This window comes from Labrus bergylta, chromosome 5, assembly GCF_963930695.1.
Source record: "Labrus bergylta chromosome 5, fLabBer1.1, whole genome shotgun sequence".
NCBI lineage: Eukaryota > Metazoa > Chordata > Actinopteri > Labriformes > Labridae > Labrus > Labrus bergylta.
Genome location: NC_089199.1, coordinates 7,667,183 through 7,684,803, shown reverse-complemented (window position 1 = coordinate 7,684,803; position 17,621 = coordinate 7,667,183). Strand labels below are relative to the sequence as shown.

The window sequence follows — 17,621 nt, the reverse complement described above, 5'->3', positions numbered from 1 at the left end:
GAAGTCATGCAAAAAATACTTATTTTAAGGAGGAGATAAAGATCAAAGATTTTCTTACCGGATAAAACCCTTGTCATCATTGTAATTTATTAAAAATCTACTTAGAGAAAACATTTTGAGCTGCACAGGCTAAAAAAAATATTGTATTGGTATGGACAGTGTGTGCATGTGTGTAATATATTTCAAAGGGAGTGTAATCGAAAATTAAAAATAGTGAACAAAAAGATGGTTTCATATTTAAATGGAAACAATGAAGGAAAATTAGATGATATTCATAATTGTTACTGATTTAAATGTTAATTAATTCAGAGCATTTTGTTTGTATTTAAGATATTAAGAAATCAGATATAACCCCTTAAATCCTGCATACTGTTGTACAAGAGATAAATGGTTTTTGAAAACCTTGACCAGTGTAATGTTATATATTAACAAAGAATCAAATGCTAATGTATAACTCTGTAGCTCAGCTGTGAGTTTTAGCCCCTTTTAGCTCCTTATTTTGGTTATACTGAATTGTTCAATCTCTGCATTTTCCATTTCAGTAAGCTGTTTAAAAATTTAAATAAATACTCAATGTATGCATCTTGATTAAAACCAAGCGCACAGTCAAACAATGTCAGAAAATACCCAGAGGACAAGTGGACAAATGTTAGTGACTTTTGTGACTGACTTTTTGGAAAATTCAGCTTTGGCTGAGATTGGATGTAGAACACGTGACGCAGTTTGTTCAGTTTGAGGAAAAAAACTATATATATTGTAAACAACGTGTCCCTCTGTTACCCCATACAGGTCTTTGTCCAGCTGAAAATACAGTGACTTACTATTTAGCACATGTATAGATCAACGCATATAACAGTGACATGAATAGGGGGCTCTAACAACAGTGCTTGACTTAAGTATAGTGCTTCTACCTAATGATGTTTTGCATTATGACAGAGTGTTTGACCATCTGACCCCCTGTCTATACATCTGCCAGTCTGTTTCTTTGTGATGTGAATGGCAGGTGGCCAGCCTATTTTTCACAGTGCCAGGCCTTAATATTTATTTCAAAGCTTCAATGAATGGACCAACAGGATTTGTAAGGATCTCTCACACACAAAGGAAAATATGTCATCTCAGAGAACACATTTGTAGATGGAGTTGATGTAGTAATATATTATGGTACGAAAAGTTGCTGGTCATACAGAAGCCTGTAGTCCCCTCCTGTATAGAGACAATGAAACGGTTTCTTTTGTTTTGGCTCAACTACTACAGGCCTTGAAGTAGGCCTATAACTGAGGTTCAAGTGTTGAGTTTAGCTTAAAAATGTTTGTAGGAAATGAAATCCCATGTTAGATGAACACTGTTTGTCCACTTGTGTTTTACACTGTTGAGCCAACATGGTTATGGACATCTTCAAGTTACATAAATATCAGGACTTTTAACTGCTAAAACCGTGTTTCACATCAGATCCAATCACGCTATGAGGTTGTCAAAAAAAGTGTTATTGTCAAAGTGTTTATGATTGCCATTACTTTATTTGTCATCTGGAACAATAGTAACAAATCATGGTTTGGGTGGGAAAAAAATGTTGGTACAAAAAACACAGAAGTGAGAGGGACGTTTAGTAAAGTAGTGTATTTTTGTTTAGTTGAGAGGAACTGTTGTTTGATTTCAGTAGCCTATATTTAATGATCTGCTTTGCATTACATTGTAAAAGCCAATATGTACTTTATACTTTCATTATTTTTACAGCTGTAGTCATTTACTTTATAGACTAAGATTCTAGTGGCAAAATCATTTTTGATTAATGCATAAAATGAGGCATTGTAATAGATCTCACTTCTATAAAAGCTTTATGTGTAAAGTTTTGTCCGAGTCTACCAGCAGTCCAGCAGCAGCCGCATTATTATTCTCCCTACACGTGAAGGCATCTATTTTAATAATACAATAATATATAATAAAAACTTACATAAGTACATTTTGGAGGTTACTACTTATGTTTGCAGAGAGCATTTCTCTCAAGTAGACATCATTTTACATTTTGAATATTGATTCCTTTTTCTATTTTTTTTATTTACAAGATGTTAAAAAAGACACATTGAGGTTAATGACCTAAAAATATTATAATATAATTAAAAAGATCAAAGATTTAAATATTAATCCATATAGAAATCAACAGGACATTAAAAAATGTATGCACTTAAACATTCTTGTATAAAAGATTATTTCTGTCAAGTAAGAATTAAATATTGTGAATATATATCACAATCGGTAAAGTAGACTTACACAGCTGAGCACACCACATCCCCCCACCTAGCACCCCCACCCCCACATTCAATCAGCCACATAAATGCATGTCTCAACTCCCCAAAGACAGTGGACAGTTGGGATGGCCTGCTGATTAATTTCAACATCCCCCCGCTTCCCCCTGCCTCCTCCTGCTTCTGCATCCTCCAACCATCTCTGCATCCCTCCATCCATCCCTCCCCTGCTCAGCAAAGGCCAACAGCTCCAGAGGTCTGCCATATGGGCCAGTGTCTGAGCGCCTGACTGCCTACCTCCCTGCAGCTTGCTTGGATGTGTGTGTGTGTGTGTGTGTGTGTATGTGTGTGTGTGTGTGTGTGTGTGTGTGTGTGTGTGTGTGTGTGTGTGCTGACTGTTAGCCTGCCCCACCTGTTCATCTGCAACAACAGACCAGACCTCTCCTCTACAAGCCGTCCAGGGCGGGCTGGTGGACAGATAGATAGATGGACTGATCACAGACTCAATGATGGATAGATTGAGCAGGAGATGATAGATATGCAGATGTGACTGTCCGGGTTTTTGAAAATAGGTTTCAATCAAACATGACAGAAAGATGAATGATGAGCAGCTGCAAATCATATTATTGATAAGCATCTGCCAAGCTAATACAGAAGAAACCAGAAGTATGAGCCGATAGCGGAGGAAAACAATAGCAAGGAAATAGGGCAGCGGGAGAAACACAGATGGACAGAGAACAGATGAGCAGATAACAGATTAAAAATATAGAATAAATTATTCTCAAAATATGAATGCAGAGGGAACAGACTGCCATAGACAGACACCACGCAGCTCCCCAAACACCCGAGGACATTGGATTATATTGAATGAGAACTTGGGGGTGATAATGAGAGGTCAAACAGAAGAATAAGTCTAAGGCTTGTACACCTGTGGCCCACCTTCTGCTGTCTAAACCGCCCAGCGACCTTTTGTTTTTTAACCCCCACCATCGTTCAGTCACTCTCATTATAACCTTCTGAATAATGTAAAGGTATATATGCATGAAGGATGTAAGCGGAGGAGAGGAGACAAGGCTGAGGGATGGAAGGATCTACATAATAGGGCTATCTCTCTCTCCATCTGGTCATGTGTTTATAACCTTCCCCCACCTCCTTCTTAATGCTGGTCTATCTATTTGTCTGACAGACCTACTGCCCCCTCGTCCTCATCGAAGCCGCTAACAATTTAGCTCTATATTTACAACATTATTTTGCGCAACAATTTCCACAAATGCATGTGTGTTTGTCTCATCTCTGCATTCGTTTGTAAGAGCTGATGTATGCACTTTGCAACCCCGGGAGAATTAACCAGGCGTCTGCCACCTGACCCCGTTGACTCCAACCATCCTGGGCTCAGCTGATACGCGTGCCGTGTGGCCCTGACACAAGGAGGACAAAAAAGGCAGGAGGAGTGGGAGGAGGCTGAGGACAGAAGGACCAGCAGGCAATGAATGATTATGATGACTAGGGCCATCTTGCCGGCCTCCCCACCTCCTCCTCCCCCTCACAACAGAAGCAGAAACCCTGGCCTTGGCCCTGGCTCTGTGGCTCCCACATGGACGAGTGATCTGGCTTGGGTCGGCGTGGGTGAAGTGTCACCACGGGGCAAGGTCTGGTCTGTCAGCTGTTGGAGATGACAGGAGGAGAGGGGACAGAGGATGAGGGAGATGTACAACAGTTGAGAAGATACAAATCATTGAAGGAGATCAGGAGATTGAGAGTCAAATCATGAACAGAAAGATTAGTAAGACACTTGTGTAATGCAAGATAATTTTGGACAGAACAGACCGAAACAATGGATAAAAGCGAACAGGTTTTGTGGAGGTGTCTTATCTGCCAAGCCTTATGCAACCAGAGCTCTCACAGATGGCGCGGCTGCTGAGAAAGTAGGGTAAACAGTCCCAGCTAATGACTTGCCCCCTCTTGACTCAGTACAGTGAAGTGTAAGAGCAAATAATTGGAGAAAACATGCCCTCATGGGGATTAAGAATCTGTCAGGTCAACCTCTGTACAGTGAAGTGGGTGAGTGTGTGGGCTCCTATATTCATGGCATCTTTTCACAGAGCCGTTGGCACTCTAAGGTGGTGATATCTTCACTCAGCTGAGTGAGCGGAGAGAAGGTGCGGGTTGTTCCTCTTGAGGCTAAGGAGTTCATTTGTGGGGGGTCTGATGATGCAGTTTTTTCCCCTAGTTCGTCCTTAAATACAGAGTGATCATATAAAGTGAGGGAAACAAATAAAGGGTCTACACTGATAGCCATATTCACAATAAAGCATATTCCTTTTTTCAATAATTATTGTTTAGATGGGACACATCATTAAATATAGCAAAACAAAATCCATACATGCGTTATCTTAAAAAAGGGTCGAGCTTGAAGCCTACAGCTACAAAAGCTTACCAACTTCAATAACTGATATCTTTGAAGGTTGAGAACATAAAATCAAGGTGTCAACGCTGTCTTAGTTGGTGAAGCAAACTTGCTACATATTCAGCATATACATATGGGGCGACACAAAGTGACAACCTCTGGTGTTGAAAAATGAAGCAGTTCGTCGACTGTCTGCTTGAGGCTGCCTGCAGAAGCATCGGCAGTCCCATACATAACCCATTCAAAAAGCCTGCTTTTACAGCCGAAATGAACATCTTACAGCCTGGTACAAAAAAACTAAATTGGTTTGATTGGCTCATGTCTATATTGGCACACAATGTGGGGGGTGGGGGGGTTGATAACTCTTCCGTTATGATTTTATGAAGGATAAGCTTTATTCACAATAAGGCGCATAGCTGACATGATTGACAGGCAGGCGCGATGTAACAGTTTGCCAAGAGGCTTAAGACCCGTCTCCGCTCCAGCTCTCGTTAGGTTGACTGAAAGTTAGGGTGAGACAGCATTTTCCAGCATGGCAACAGGCAGCGATGGGACCCCAAAGCAGAAACAGATGAATGACTTCAATCAGGCTTCGTCCATTCATATTTACAGTCTAGGGGCAACATTAGCATTAATTTAACTTTTTAACTGTGATTTTTGTCTCTATTTATGTATTTAGCTGCTAAATTATCCAACATTGTAATCAGCAAAGAGGTTGACAACTAAGCTATCTCTTTGGTTGCTAAATGCTCAGAAATGCTAATGGTTGCTTACTATTCCTTTTGCTGTGTAGCTAAAGCATACAATGTTTTTCGGAGCGTTAGCTTAAATCATCTCAGTGTTTCTCTTCTAAGAGACTGAAAGAATATATAAAATAATGCCTCTGTATGTTTTCTTAATAAAGAAGAGTAGCATACCCACCGTTGCTTTGTCTTTCTTTACTCAGAACGTCTTTCTATTCCTTGGCGGGACTTCAATAAAGCATGGCAAAACACATTCTCATTAATTTACATGGTGACGGTTATTTGGGATAATGGGAGAGGGTTACATCTTGTTAAACTCTGCTCAGACTCAGCAGACGTTCAAAGAGTCAAGTCAGTCATTCAGCCAGCCAGCCAGCAGGACAGGTCAGCTGATTTGCTGTGTAACAGTCCTTCTGGTGTGATTAAAGGGACTGTGACAAAGACGCTGAAAGGCGATCAAGGTGGGGGGAGCAACAGCCAGCTGTCACACAGAGACACCATAATGGCCACTGCAAATCCACCGTCTGATCCTGTTTCTTCTTTGACTTCAGCCTCCTGCTAACTGACTAGTCATCTCTTTGTTAACCTGTCACTGAGCTGGTTGACAACATGAGCTAGAGAGGACGTTGTCGTCACGATCAAAGGTTTAGTCTGGATTGATTTATTTTATGAGCAATGTACTGAATACGTACATGTAGAAATAAATAACACTGGTCAATGGATTTATATGTGGAAATAATGGACCATGATGTGATGCAGAAAATTGGCTGTTTAACTTGAAATATGTTTGCAACAACTTGCATACAACACTGTTCACTCTGCAGCGATCCATACCTTTAATCCCTCCACCAGCTTCCCATTCAATGTAAACTATAAACATTTCCCACTTGTATGTCCAGACCTCTGGGGGACATTTGAGGACAGACTTTTACCATGTTTTGTACATGCTAATAATAAAGTATACGTAATTGATGAGTAAGTGGTTAAACCTTACTCAAAAGAAGTAGCCCTAAATGGAGAAGCTATTCCATAATGTTACTTACCAACAATAAGATGTGCTCATAGTGTAATTAGAGTTTCACAATAACGTGGTCTTCTTCTCTTTGTGTCTTTTTCCATTTACTGTGTGCACCTGCTGGAGACTATGGGTGGCCTACAGAGTAGCCTCTTTTCATTAACACAGCTAGCCAAATGTCACAGGCAACAAGGCAAGTAAGTAAACTCTTCTCACTCTACATATTTGTTTGCGACTTCTTCAAGTGTTGTGTCTTGTAAACCTTGACTGTTTAAACCCAACTGTGAATAGCACCTTCAATCAATACCAAAGTTTTCTGATGTTGTTTCTCGTGCTTTTTGTTCTAAATAAATACTTCCACTGCACTTGACAAGCCTGTGGGAACATTTATTGTAGGATTTTAATGCAAAAGAAAAGCTACTGAAAGCAAGTATTCAGAAAGAGCTTGTTTACTTCGAATTCATACAACTGAAAGTGAAATTGCCTCAAAATGTTGGTTACAAGAGAACATAGGAACAAAATATGCGTGTAGCATTAAAAAAAAAAAAAGCTTCAAATAAAGCCAAACACAATATCTTGTTAATCCAAAGAAAAGCTTAATGATTGTGGATCAGAGCTTGAAAAGCTGCACAGGAACAGTAACCCTGTTGTTGTTGTTGTTGTTGGTTATGTCTTGTTATTTCTCCATCTTCCATTGATAATAAAATCAGCTCAGTCAGCAGCACGTGGCGTGCCCCTGCCAATGACACAGCAAGCGGTGACTCTTGGCTTCTGTGTCCCAAAACTGTGGCACCCCCTGATGCTCTGCTTAACATCAGAACAATTAGTGGCCCTCTGCCCCGCTCTTTACACAAGAAAGGGGAGAAACCTGTGTTCTTCCCCATACACACAAAGAGAGAGGCCAGTGCGTAGCTGACGGCTCCTTTGCTCCCCAGTAGCAGGAGCAGTAGGTAATGACTCCTGCCTGCCTGCTACGGTGGACCTTAATTTGTTATTGTAGCGGAGCAGCTGTGCAGCATGCTGCAGAGAGCAGGTGGCAGCCTGGCAGGAGTGGAGGATGGGGGGTGGGAGGTGGAGGGGGAGGAGAGGAGCGTGTGGCATATGTGGGTGGCTGTAGGGGGAAGGAAAGATGATGTGTGTGTATGTATTTGTGTGCGTGTTGGGGGGCTGGTGCAGTCCACATCCTCTTAAGCCAGCATCCAAATATTATGCTAGTAAATAAGAATAGCACGTGAGATTTTTGGATGGAGTCCAGATAAAACTGTGCGGGTTGTTTCTTTTTAGAATTCTTGATGTTATGAAGCTCAACAGATGACACAGAATAAACTATAAATATCTTATACGTGTCAAAATTCTGTATTATTGCTCTTATTATTTATTCACATTTCTAACCTGTCGTAAACTTCTATGCATCTGGTACATTTATCAGACATACAGTATTTACATATATGAATCTATGTATCCTCACTAGTATTACAAATGAACATACCCCAAAATCATGCCGTACAACTAGTCTGTGCAACTCTTTTTTTCAACCTGCAATATTTTATATAGTGACCATATAGCAATGCAGAATATCCAGTGTGTGTTGCCAAGTTTCTGGGCAGTAGAATAATACAAAGCCCCTTTTATCTTTAACTATTATTATAAATGGTTATTTTTCAATCCCTTGATTACTCTCGTCCTTAATATGACCTTGACTTGTTGGAGTATTTTTAATATCTGATTATAAAACACTATATCCTCCTTTTATGGCTCCTTTTTATAGAGTACAGTCCCTCATGTTAAGTTCCGTCATCTCCATATCCTTACTTGTTTCAATGACAATTTATTCTGGCATCCCAGGCAATAGATCCAGGCTATGAAAAACAAAATCAATACACCAACAATTCAAGGTCATAAACGACTTTGCTCAAGGCGATGGAAGTGTGTCTGCTTGCTGGGAGGATTATGGGAGCTGGTGTTCTCTTGTTGCCACTCTGACTTAATCATTACTGAGACACCGTTCGCCTGCTGTAACGGAGCGTTATTGGCTTTCTGCTTAAATGCTTACAATTAGTACCGCCCACGCAAAATAGTCTCTGTTGCTCCAGAAGAGAATTGAAACCTGATGCCTGCCGGTGAACAGGATCGATCGTCTACCCCTGCAGTGTGTGTTTTATTTGAAAGTGGTGAAAAAGTGTGTCTTTCCTTCAGAGAAGAAGACAAACTGGAGGACTTTTAAAAGACATAATTCCACAAAGAAGAAAAGACAGCAACACAAGGACGAGGATGGTGGGAATGCCCAGTGCTTTAAATTGTAAGTACACTTTAGATTATAATTTGCAGAATACAAATAGAGCGTGACTGTAACTTTTAGATGTCAACATTTATCCATAGATATATTATTTGCGCATGCAAATGCTGAGTCAACTAATACCCAACATGCCCGTCATGTCATTGTTTGTTTTACATATTGAAAGAGCAGACTCTCTGCTGAATGGGCTTTCCTGACCTCCTCATGAAAATATAGCACAATTTGTCTTTATCCATGCTTAATAATGCGGAAAGCTTCCCCAGTCTTGTTTTCTGATTCTTTTGTCTGAGCGGGCTAATTCTTTAGAGGAGACCTTTTGAATGTGTTACTTCAGATCCCATCAAATCATTCTAATGACCAAACAAAAACTCTGTCATCCCTTTGAGTGCTGAGATCTTACGCTCATTAGAATCCATTAAATGAGTGAGAATAAACTATGCATAACACATACTCTATTGGATGCATTATCCCTTATATAGCCCCCCACAAGACAGCTATTATGCTCCCGTTTGATTGAATAGCAGCTCTGGGTCTATGTGTCTTTTCAGTGGAGGATTTGAAGCCCTTAATCCACCAGGCAAAGTTTTTTTTTTTCTTTCCACCATCTGGAGTTTGCAGCGCTTTAAGACAAAAACACCAGGCGGTGTGAAACCAGGCTGTGGCTGCTGCTTGATGCCAGGAGGGAGTTTTTTTTCTGCATGGGGTTTCTGTCTGCTTTACATCAGGGGTCAATAGTACAGTCCTGCCATGCAAGTGGGGTCAGCAGGGCCTGGGGGCATGATTGCAGGGACAGGGACTCCCATGAGGACCCCCAATTGGTCCCCTTTTTCACCAAAGAGGGACAAATAATCGTATACGACAAAGACGTGACTGTATTACAGAAGGCAATGATGATGATTATGGTGCTACAGTGTCCACCAGGGCGCAGCAGTGTGTACACTTGAAAAAAATAGAAACATGTTGGACTATGGATTTAAAGGCAGCTCTTGTTTTGGAAAATTTGGTCCCACAGAAACCTTAGAATGATCAAACATTCTTCTGTTCATCTGTAACTGTTGTTTAGTTGAAGTAATCTGAAGTTACACAGAAAGCTAAACTGCCCTCTGGGAAGCAGGGATTGCTGTGTGTAGACTGGGAGAAAACGTGTTAAAGAGCATGTCGGCTCAACATCGCTCACACCAGTCAATCATTTACATTCTCTCTTGATTCAATTAGCCCTACTCCAAAACATGTGGATCATTTGGAACCCCCTCGATAATTTTCCCTTTTGCCTTTCCCCTTCTTTTTCTGTGGGGTGGCTTACAGAGTTGGATTCCAATCCTCTGACATTAAAAGGGGAAATAAACGACAAAGGGGCCCTGCAGGTTTGCATTAAAGACCTAATTGGTTTTGGCTTGAGTGGGCTGTTAGCGTTGCCAGACGTGGGCCCTTTGTGTTTTGCCATGTGGGAGAATTTGAGCTGCGCTGGAGGTAGAGAGAGGTGCCTGCAGATCTTCTCTGAGTCACCCCTGCAACAGTTTGTGTCTCAGTGGGCTGTTTGTGTGTGTGTGTGTGTTAGTGAAAGTGTTTAAATGCATGCAAACTTTTGTTCAAGGTATGCATATCAAAATTTGGTGCAAATGCATTGGATTATGTGTTTAGCCCATTTTTCGGTGAGCGTTTGTAGCAGCATGTTGCTATATGTCATGCATGTGGTTGCCTGTGTTTTTGTAATTTGCCTGCGCTTGGGTTTTGTGTGTGTCAGGCTGCAAGCCCAGTATCCTTCTCACTCCCTCTGCTCTCTGCGTGGGTCTTTTCCACCAGTGCTGCCACCTGTTAGTGTTTTACTCGGGGGCCCCAGGGCTACAATGACTGCAGAACCATCCAGATTTGCTCATCAAGCCCATCAGATCGGCTCCCATACTTCAAAATCTGGCTCCCATTTCCTATCACAGGACCAATCTGAGCTGGATTCCCCCCGCTGTAGTTTAGCTGAGTCAAGATGGTGTGCAGCTGTACAATATTTGAGCCAAGCTGAGTTTGATTAATGACTCACGAGCAGCAACGTTTTGTTCAGTGTGCTGCACTGCTGGATCATGCTTAAGTGTTTGCAAAGTGTGGTTTTAGTGTGAAAAGAGATGTTTAAAGGCTGAATTTATAGGGGTCACTTTGTTGCCCGGTGCTCCACATGTGGGAACCACAAAGAAGAATCTGGCGTCCTCTGTTTGAGAAATAATACGTACCAAGTGAGGATTTAAACACATTAATTGCATGTGTCATATAGCTACGGTCAGGAATCCCATGCTGTGAAAATTGCAGATTTAACTGAACCCTAAATGTAATGAAACTTTTACTACCCAATGACAGGAAACAAAAATATATCATCCCTGCATCTTATTATGAAGTTCTCCTTGTGTTAAATCCAAACTCAAACCGCTGCAGACAGCATCATCAGTCTCTTCAAACAGATAGGATTTGTCATGTTCTCTGTTTCGTGAGACCTCTGAGCTCTCTGTCCTATTGTCTGTTTCCAATTCAGCCCCCTGCCTATTACTGCAGACATTGTGGCAACCTGAAGAAAAGAAAGAAAAAAGAGAAAGACAGGAGTGACCAAACCGTTAAAGGGAAGGGGGAAAAAAACAAGTGAAAAAAGGAGAGTAGAAAGGGATTAACTGTCAGGGAGAATGTGAGGCTAATTGAAGCCAGTTTTGCACAGCTGTTTCTTGTTGCTGCACGGCGCTGCACAGAGCGTCTGCGAGGATAGGATCCAGATGTGATCCTGTGCTGAGGATCGGCCGCCAATAACAATCCTCAGAAATACCAGCCGTACAGGAGACGAGGGCTATTAGAGTGTCCGCCGCTCGCCCACCCCCTTGACAAAACATTGCCTCCTTGCCTCTGAAAGACAACCCAAATCCGTGCTTCTTTTTTACTCTTGATTGCAGCTCTCCTCTCCGCCCCTGAGCGCTGTTAACACTGTCATTTTGTTACACTGCCAGCCACGGCCATGCCCCCTTTATTCAGGTGTCACTAGGTAGCGTAAACATCGCTTTGACACATTTGCCTATTCGCAAAAAGGCGGCTTGCAGAGTTTCAGACTGGTTTTGAATACATGTCATATATGTCTTTTAAAACGTTCACCCAAAAGGGATTAAAGTTTCTTTTGTGTGTCTCTTCTGTTTGGTTTAAATGATCATGGAAAAAAATAAAAGATCATGTATTCTTTATCGGGATTGTGTGCAGGCATTTATTCAGTCCTCTGCTTTAAGCGGAGGGAACAAAAGCTCCCAGTCACTTTGGAGTGAATTGGAGTGGTCAGTGAAAAGAACTTATCATCACATTATACTTTTTTAATACCCCCCCCCCCCACCCCTCTCTCTCTGTTCCCACTCCTCATGCCTTTAACCCGCCTTCCATCATTTCCCACTCGGCGCACACAAAGAGGAGTTAGCATTGGTTCCCCCTTTTCTCCACGCCTTCCAGAGTTACTCCAGGGCTTCTTTTCTCACCTCCATGTTTCTGTCGGACGTTTGGCTTCCTTTCCATCCTTCCCTCTTTACTTCTTCTTCTTCCATTTCTCCATTCCATATTTCTTCTGGTCCCCATCACTTTTTTTGTCTCTTCATTTTCGTCTTTATCCAGTTTTGCTGTCTTTTTCACATTGGAGTTAGCCCAACAGCAGCTGGTCTGTCATCGCTGAGAGGAAAGGTGACATCCAACTGTGTGTAAGCTTTTATTGAAAGCTCTCCTGAAGAGGTCTCAGGTCATGGCTTGACAAGATACACTCAAATATATCACTTTTTTTCCCATTTCTTTTTTTTACAATATAGATTTCTTCTATGGAAGCACTAGGTGGACATGCATCCATACTTTCTATCAACTCCACTTCCCTGTAATAACGAGTAATGTCTGGTTGCTTTTTTTAAAGATCTCAATTTATTTATCTCTTCTCTTGTCCCCAGAGTTTGAAGTACACAAAATAAACACAGAATTAGGCTTCACTTACCTCATTAGTTGGGCAAAAGCAGCACAGCATGACGTGGTCTGGCCTGCCCCAGTGAACAGCCTATTTGTTTTTGTTTTTTAAATTGCCAGATAATTATCGCTGTTTTCAGGAGAAAACAAGCTTCATCATCACAAGATTATTAGATAAACCGATCCGTTATGATGGGGAACGCTGCTTTGTTATCCTGGGGGGAAAGAAAAATAAGTTCTGAAGAAAACAACTGAAATAGACTTCTCATCACAAGAAAACAGGGTAAATAAAATGTTTAGATGCATCAAGTCTTCTGTAAGCTTTACAAGAAGTTATTTACTGGAACACATGAAAAGTGTATGAGGGCGGCTGTGGCTCAGTTGGTAGAGTCGTCGTCAACCAGAAGGTCGAGGGTTCGATCCTCAGCTGAGCAACATGTCCGATGTGTCCTTGGGCGAGACACTTAACCCCGCATTTCTCCCGTTGCTTCGGTGGCGGTGTATGAATGGATTAGTGTTGTACTTACTCTCTGATGTACGTCGCTTTGGATAAAAGCTTTTGCTAAGTGAATTGTAACATTGTAACATTGTGTATGCACTGCATATGCAACAAGCACATCCATCAGAATTTGACCCTGATAATGACTGCTACAGATCCTGTCAGAAAGTGATGAAGAATCTGTTGCAGAATCTCTTTATCTCTCACACACACACACACACACACACACACACACACACACACACACACACACACACACACACCCAAACGTTGTGACAGATTGCCTGAGCCAACATCAATCCCCAGCTCTTGTCCCCTCTTGTGTCAGTTGTGAGTTTTATGACTCTAGTCAAGTTCACCTCATCTGTCGCTGATCTGATTCCTCTCCTGCTGGGCCTGCTGCTGTCAGACAACAGGACCCGCTCTCTCTCTCTTGTCGCACACACAAACTTGCACTGCACTGTGTCTGCTCTTGCTCCCGGGCTGGAATGTGTTCTGGCTGCTGTTGTTTATGTGTCTTGTCCTCAGCTGGTTTCTCTGCTTGTTGTCTTTGCTTGTTTGTCCTCACAGAGCACTGTAGCGAGATGTCATATCCGCGGTGGGTCTGCAAAGCAACAAGGCAGGTGCAGCTACAGAACCCTGTTGTTCTGCATGTTTTGGTCCTTAAAACTTATCAGGAAAAACTGTGAAGTAGGGCAATATGGGAAAATAACGGCTAGTACTTGTTATTTGAAGCCAAATGTCAACTAGCCGACCCATGTTTATAATTACTAAAGTCTTGAGGATGCAGAAGGAATTAATATTGATACCTCTCCCTACCCCCAACCCCAACCCTAACCCATGTTCTGGAGGGAAAGTGTAAATTTGGCTTAAATTCCAGGGCTGAAACATTTGATTAAAAAGAACATTGTTAACAGTAACACTGTGCTACATTACAAAGAAATGCAAAAATGTACATTTAAAGCTTTTAAATTATTAGTTTTAGAGTTAAATCAAAAAGCGAACAGACCCCAGAACAGCTAACATTAATGATTCTGAATGTGTCCGGAAAGAAAAAGTAAAATGAACGAGCATTTATGTTAACAAAGTATAACAAAAATGTCGTCCCTCCCCATCTTTGGTTCACTAAACTGTGCTGGGAGAATTTAGATTTCATTAGTCAGCTTTAGTTTAGCTTGTAGTTGCTAAGTAGATTACTCGGTTGACACTGGCACAAAAACTCCTGAAAACTTCCTGAAGTCACTTCCATGTCGTTCTCTTTACGTCTTTTTTCGTTACTATGGGATATTCTCCTGCTGTGAGGTGCATGTGTAAACAACCAACTGAAGGAGATTTCAGTGAAATCTATTACACACACACACACACACACACACACACACACACACACACACACACACACACACACACTAATATAAAGGGATCTATTGCAACATTGACAAGACCAAACATCACTCAGGCTTAACCTTGGGAAATGCCAACACATGCCTCTTTGTGTGTGTGTGTGTGTGTGTGTGTGTGTGTGTGTGTGTGTGTGTGTGTGTGTGTGTGTGTGTGTGTGTGTGCGCGCGCACGCAAGAGTTTGAGCAGAGCCAGCCGTTATCTTCCCTCAACTTTAATTGAGCCCTTCAGAAATCCCCCAAAACTATTACACTCACACACACCAAACGCATGCACACACACACACAGACGCACAAATGCATGCAAACACACTCACACACACTCACACACACACACACACACACACACACACACACACACACACACACACACACAAAGTGCGAGTTAAGCCTGCAGGCTGTATCTGTGCCTGGCCAGGTGTTCCCGGCTCCGTTGCCAGATGAACCACCTGCAGATCACAGGTGTGGCCTTCGTCAGGGACGAGAACAACACAGCTGCTATGACGGCCTGGGGAGGAGAGATGAAGTTGTATATAGAATCAACTGCTGTTAGCAGGAAGCTTCACATACATACAACAGGTAAAACAGTAAAACTTATCATATGTGAGTTTAAGAAAAAACAAAATATTCTTAGCTATATATAGCTCGCCATCATTGCCCGCTAGTCCAGCAAGATTAGCAGAGAAAGCTTGATTTGGTTAGCATTAATAACACGTGCTGCAGTCCTCTGTCCTAACACTTTCATGTTCATGTTCATGTTTTTCGCGTTGAATCATCATCTTAAAGCTACATCAAACAACAATCTTCAGGACAGAGTCCAAAAATGACACAAAAGGGGTGCTCCACATTATATTTTTAAGCATCTTGCTACTGACCAAGCTTCTTTTTTGATGACTTAAGAGGGCAAACGGGCTTGTTTGGGAGGACTGGTTGTTTGTAACTTCAAAATTACCTTCCCTAGCTTTAATATCTAAACACTTTATCTAAACAAGTTTACAATCTCTATAAGGACTTCTGCTATGATGTAATTGATGAATGTAAGTTTTGGACAATCAGTCATTTCCTATAAAAAAGTGTCAAAGTAACAAATCTTTTACTGGCCAGCTGTGAACAATATACTTTATTGTGACTAAAATTAAGCCTGTTTTACTGAGAAGAAAGACAAGTCCGTAGACACTCCTTGTATCTGTTAGTACTGTGTGTGTGGGCTCTTCCAAGCACACACTTCTCCCAAACATGGACTTGTTTATGAGAACCATTCATGTTTATGTGTCGACAATTGGGTGAGGCTTGCATCACAGAGCATGTTCTGATCTGATGTATCATTTTCTAATTAACCAAATTGCAGCATTTAAAGATCTAACTGTGGGTGCCATAGATAGATAGATGGATTTCCCCGGCAGCGTATCTGGTACATAAGTTAAACAGGAGCGGCTGGAGTGGCTTTGAATAGTGCGTGGTTGTTGAATATCGTTTAAGGGGAGTTATTGGTGAGAAGGGTTTGGCGTCTGGAGACGCACTTGGCCTCCCTGTGTGGAAACTTTGGGAAGATGCAGCCAAGTAGGCGTGAGACCCACGGCTCATAAATTTGAAGCACACATGCAGCCACTCTCTCATTCTGTCTGTCTCATACAGACATTCAATCTCTCTCTGCGTCCCTTTCCCTCGTGCCTGTAAACACAGTCACATGCATGCATTTCTCTCTCACATAATTGTACTTCTTATATTTACTCATCTCTACTCATGTCTGCCTGCACATGCACACACTCGTTGCACCCGGAGTGCAGCCGTGTGTCTCCCCTCTGTGTATGAATGTAATAGGAGATCTGAGGGTTTTCCGTGGGTGAGTGGGCGGGTCAGACCTTACTTAAACTAATGGCTCCCAGCAGTGTTGAATAGCCAGACACACTGGAGCCGAGGCCTGAGGTTTTGGAATGCCACTGCCGGCTCAATGCCTGCCTTTCATCGGCACCGAGAGAAGGAGAGAAAGAGAGAGGAAAAATAAGAGAAGGGAGGGGGAGGAGGAGGAGGGGAGAGAGAGAGAGAGAGAGAGAGAGAGGGAAAATATGGGACCCATTTGTTTTGGGTGATACGGGATGCCTGAAAAGGAGGGCACAATGGTCATGGAGTGGAAGGACTGAGGAGGGGGGCATGGTCGGGTTGATGGACTGTGGGGAGAGAGGTGGGGGGAGGGGGAGGAGTGGGGCGTGTTTGGGCTAGTGGGGATGTCAGGAGGGGGTAAAGTACCAGGCAGTGGTTGTTTTGTGTCAGAGAACCGTGGGACCCCCTTGACAATCAACCCAATTCTTTTGAATTACTTAAGGATGAGCTGAATGAGTCTCAAGGGAATAAATCTAGTTTTGAAGATCATTTTAATGGTTTTTTTAGTTTTATGAACCCGTTTAAAAGAAATAAGCATCATTGACAAACAGAAACATAAATCTTTTTCAGACTGTATTTTTATTTTCCAATTTGAAATTATGCAAGATGTTTTAACAACATACATAAACTCACAAACACATGATCCAATGCCCAAACAAACTGTACAGAATGGAAAAATAACTCTTACCAAATGTTGTAACACAACTACAAAACCAACAACAAAATTAATATGGATAATTAAATCCTGTTTATTTTTTTTATAATGTAGTTGTTCCCAGTGGCTGTAGGTTCAGTCTGTAGAGACTTGGGTTGGGATCCTGGGGGTCACCGATTCATGTCCCGGTGCAGACCCAGTCTAGAAATGTATCTGGTAGCTGGAGAGGTGCCAGATCACTTTCTGAGCACTGCAGAGGTGCCCTTGAGCAAGGCAATGAGAAATCTCATAAGTGTGTTTGGTCATGAAACAGAGACAATCTGATAAAGTCTTTCTTTTAATGCTCCTGAGGATGACTCATAAACAGTATCTTTAGAAGTTTTCAGGAAATTAGATCCCATCACAGACCCATGTATGCATGGATTCTTTTCGTAGCTGTTTGGATAGTTTTTCCAAGACCAGAACATTCAGTTCATGGTACATTTAAAGGTGAATACATGAGAAAATACTCAAAAGAAAGTAAGCTGTTGT

At 41.9% G+C, this 17,621-nt stretch overlaps 1 protein-coding gene across 1 annotated transcript in view; it reads left to right on the top strand.

Annotated features, from left to right (window-relative positions):
* The first annotated feature begins 6,569 nt into the window (after positions 1-6,569).
* cbfa2t2 (CBFA2/RUNX1 partner transcriptional co-repressor 2) overlaps positions 6,570-17,621 on the top strand; it is a 40,570-nt gene continuing 29,518 nt past the window's right edge. Inside the window, exons 1-2 of the mRNA XM_020651646.3 lie at positions 6,570-6,605; positions 8,605-8,707. Of these exons, the coding sequence (XP_020507302.3) occupies positions 6,585-6,605; positions 8,605-8,707 (124 nt within the window). The 5' untranslated portion in view covers positions 6,570-6,584. The remainder of the gene's footprint in view (positions 6,606-8,604; positions 8,708-17,621) is intronic.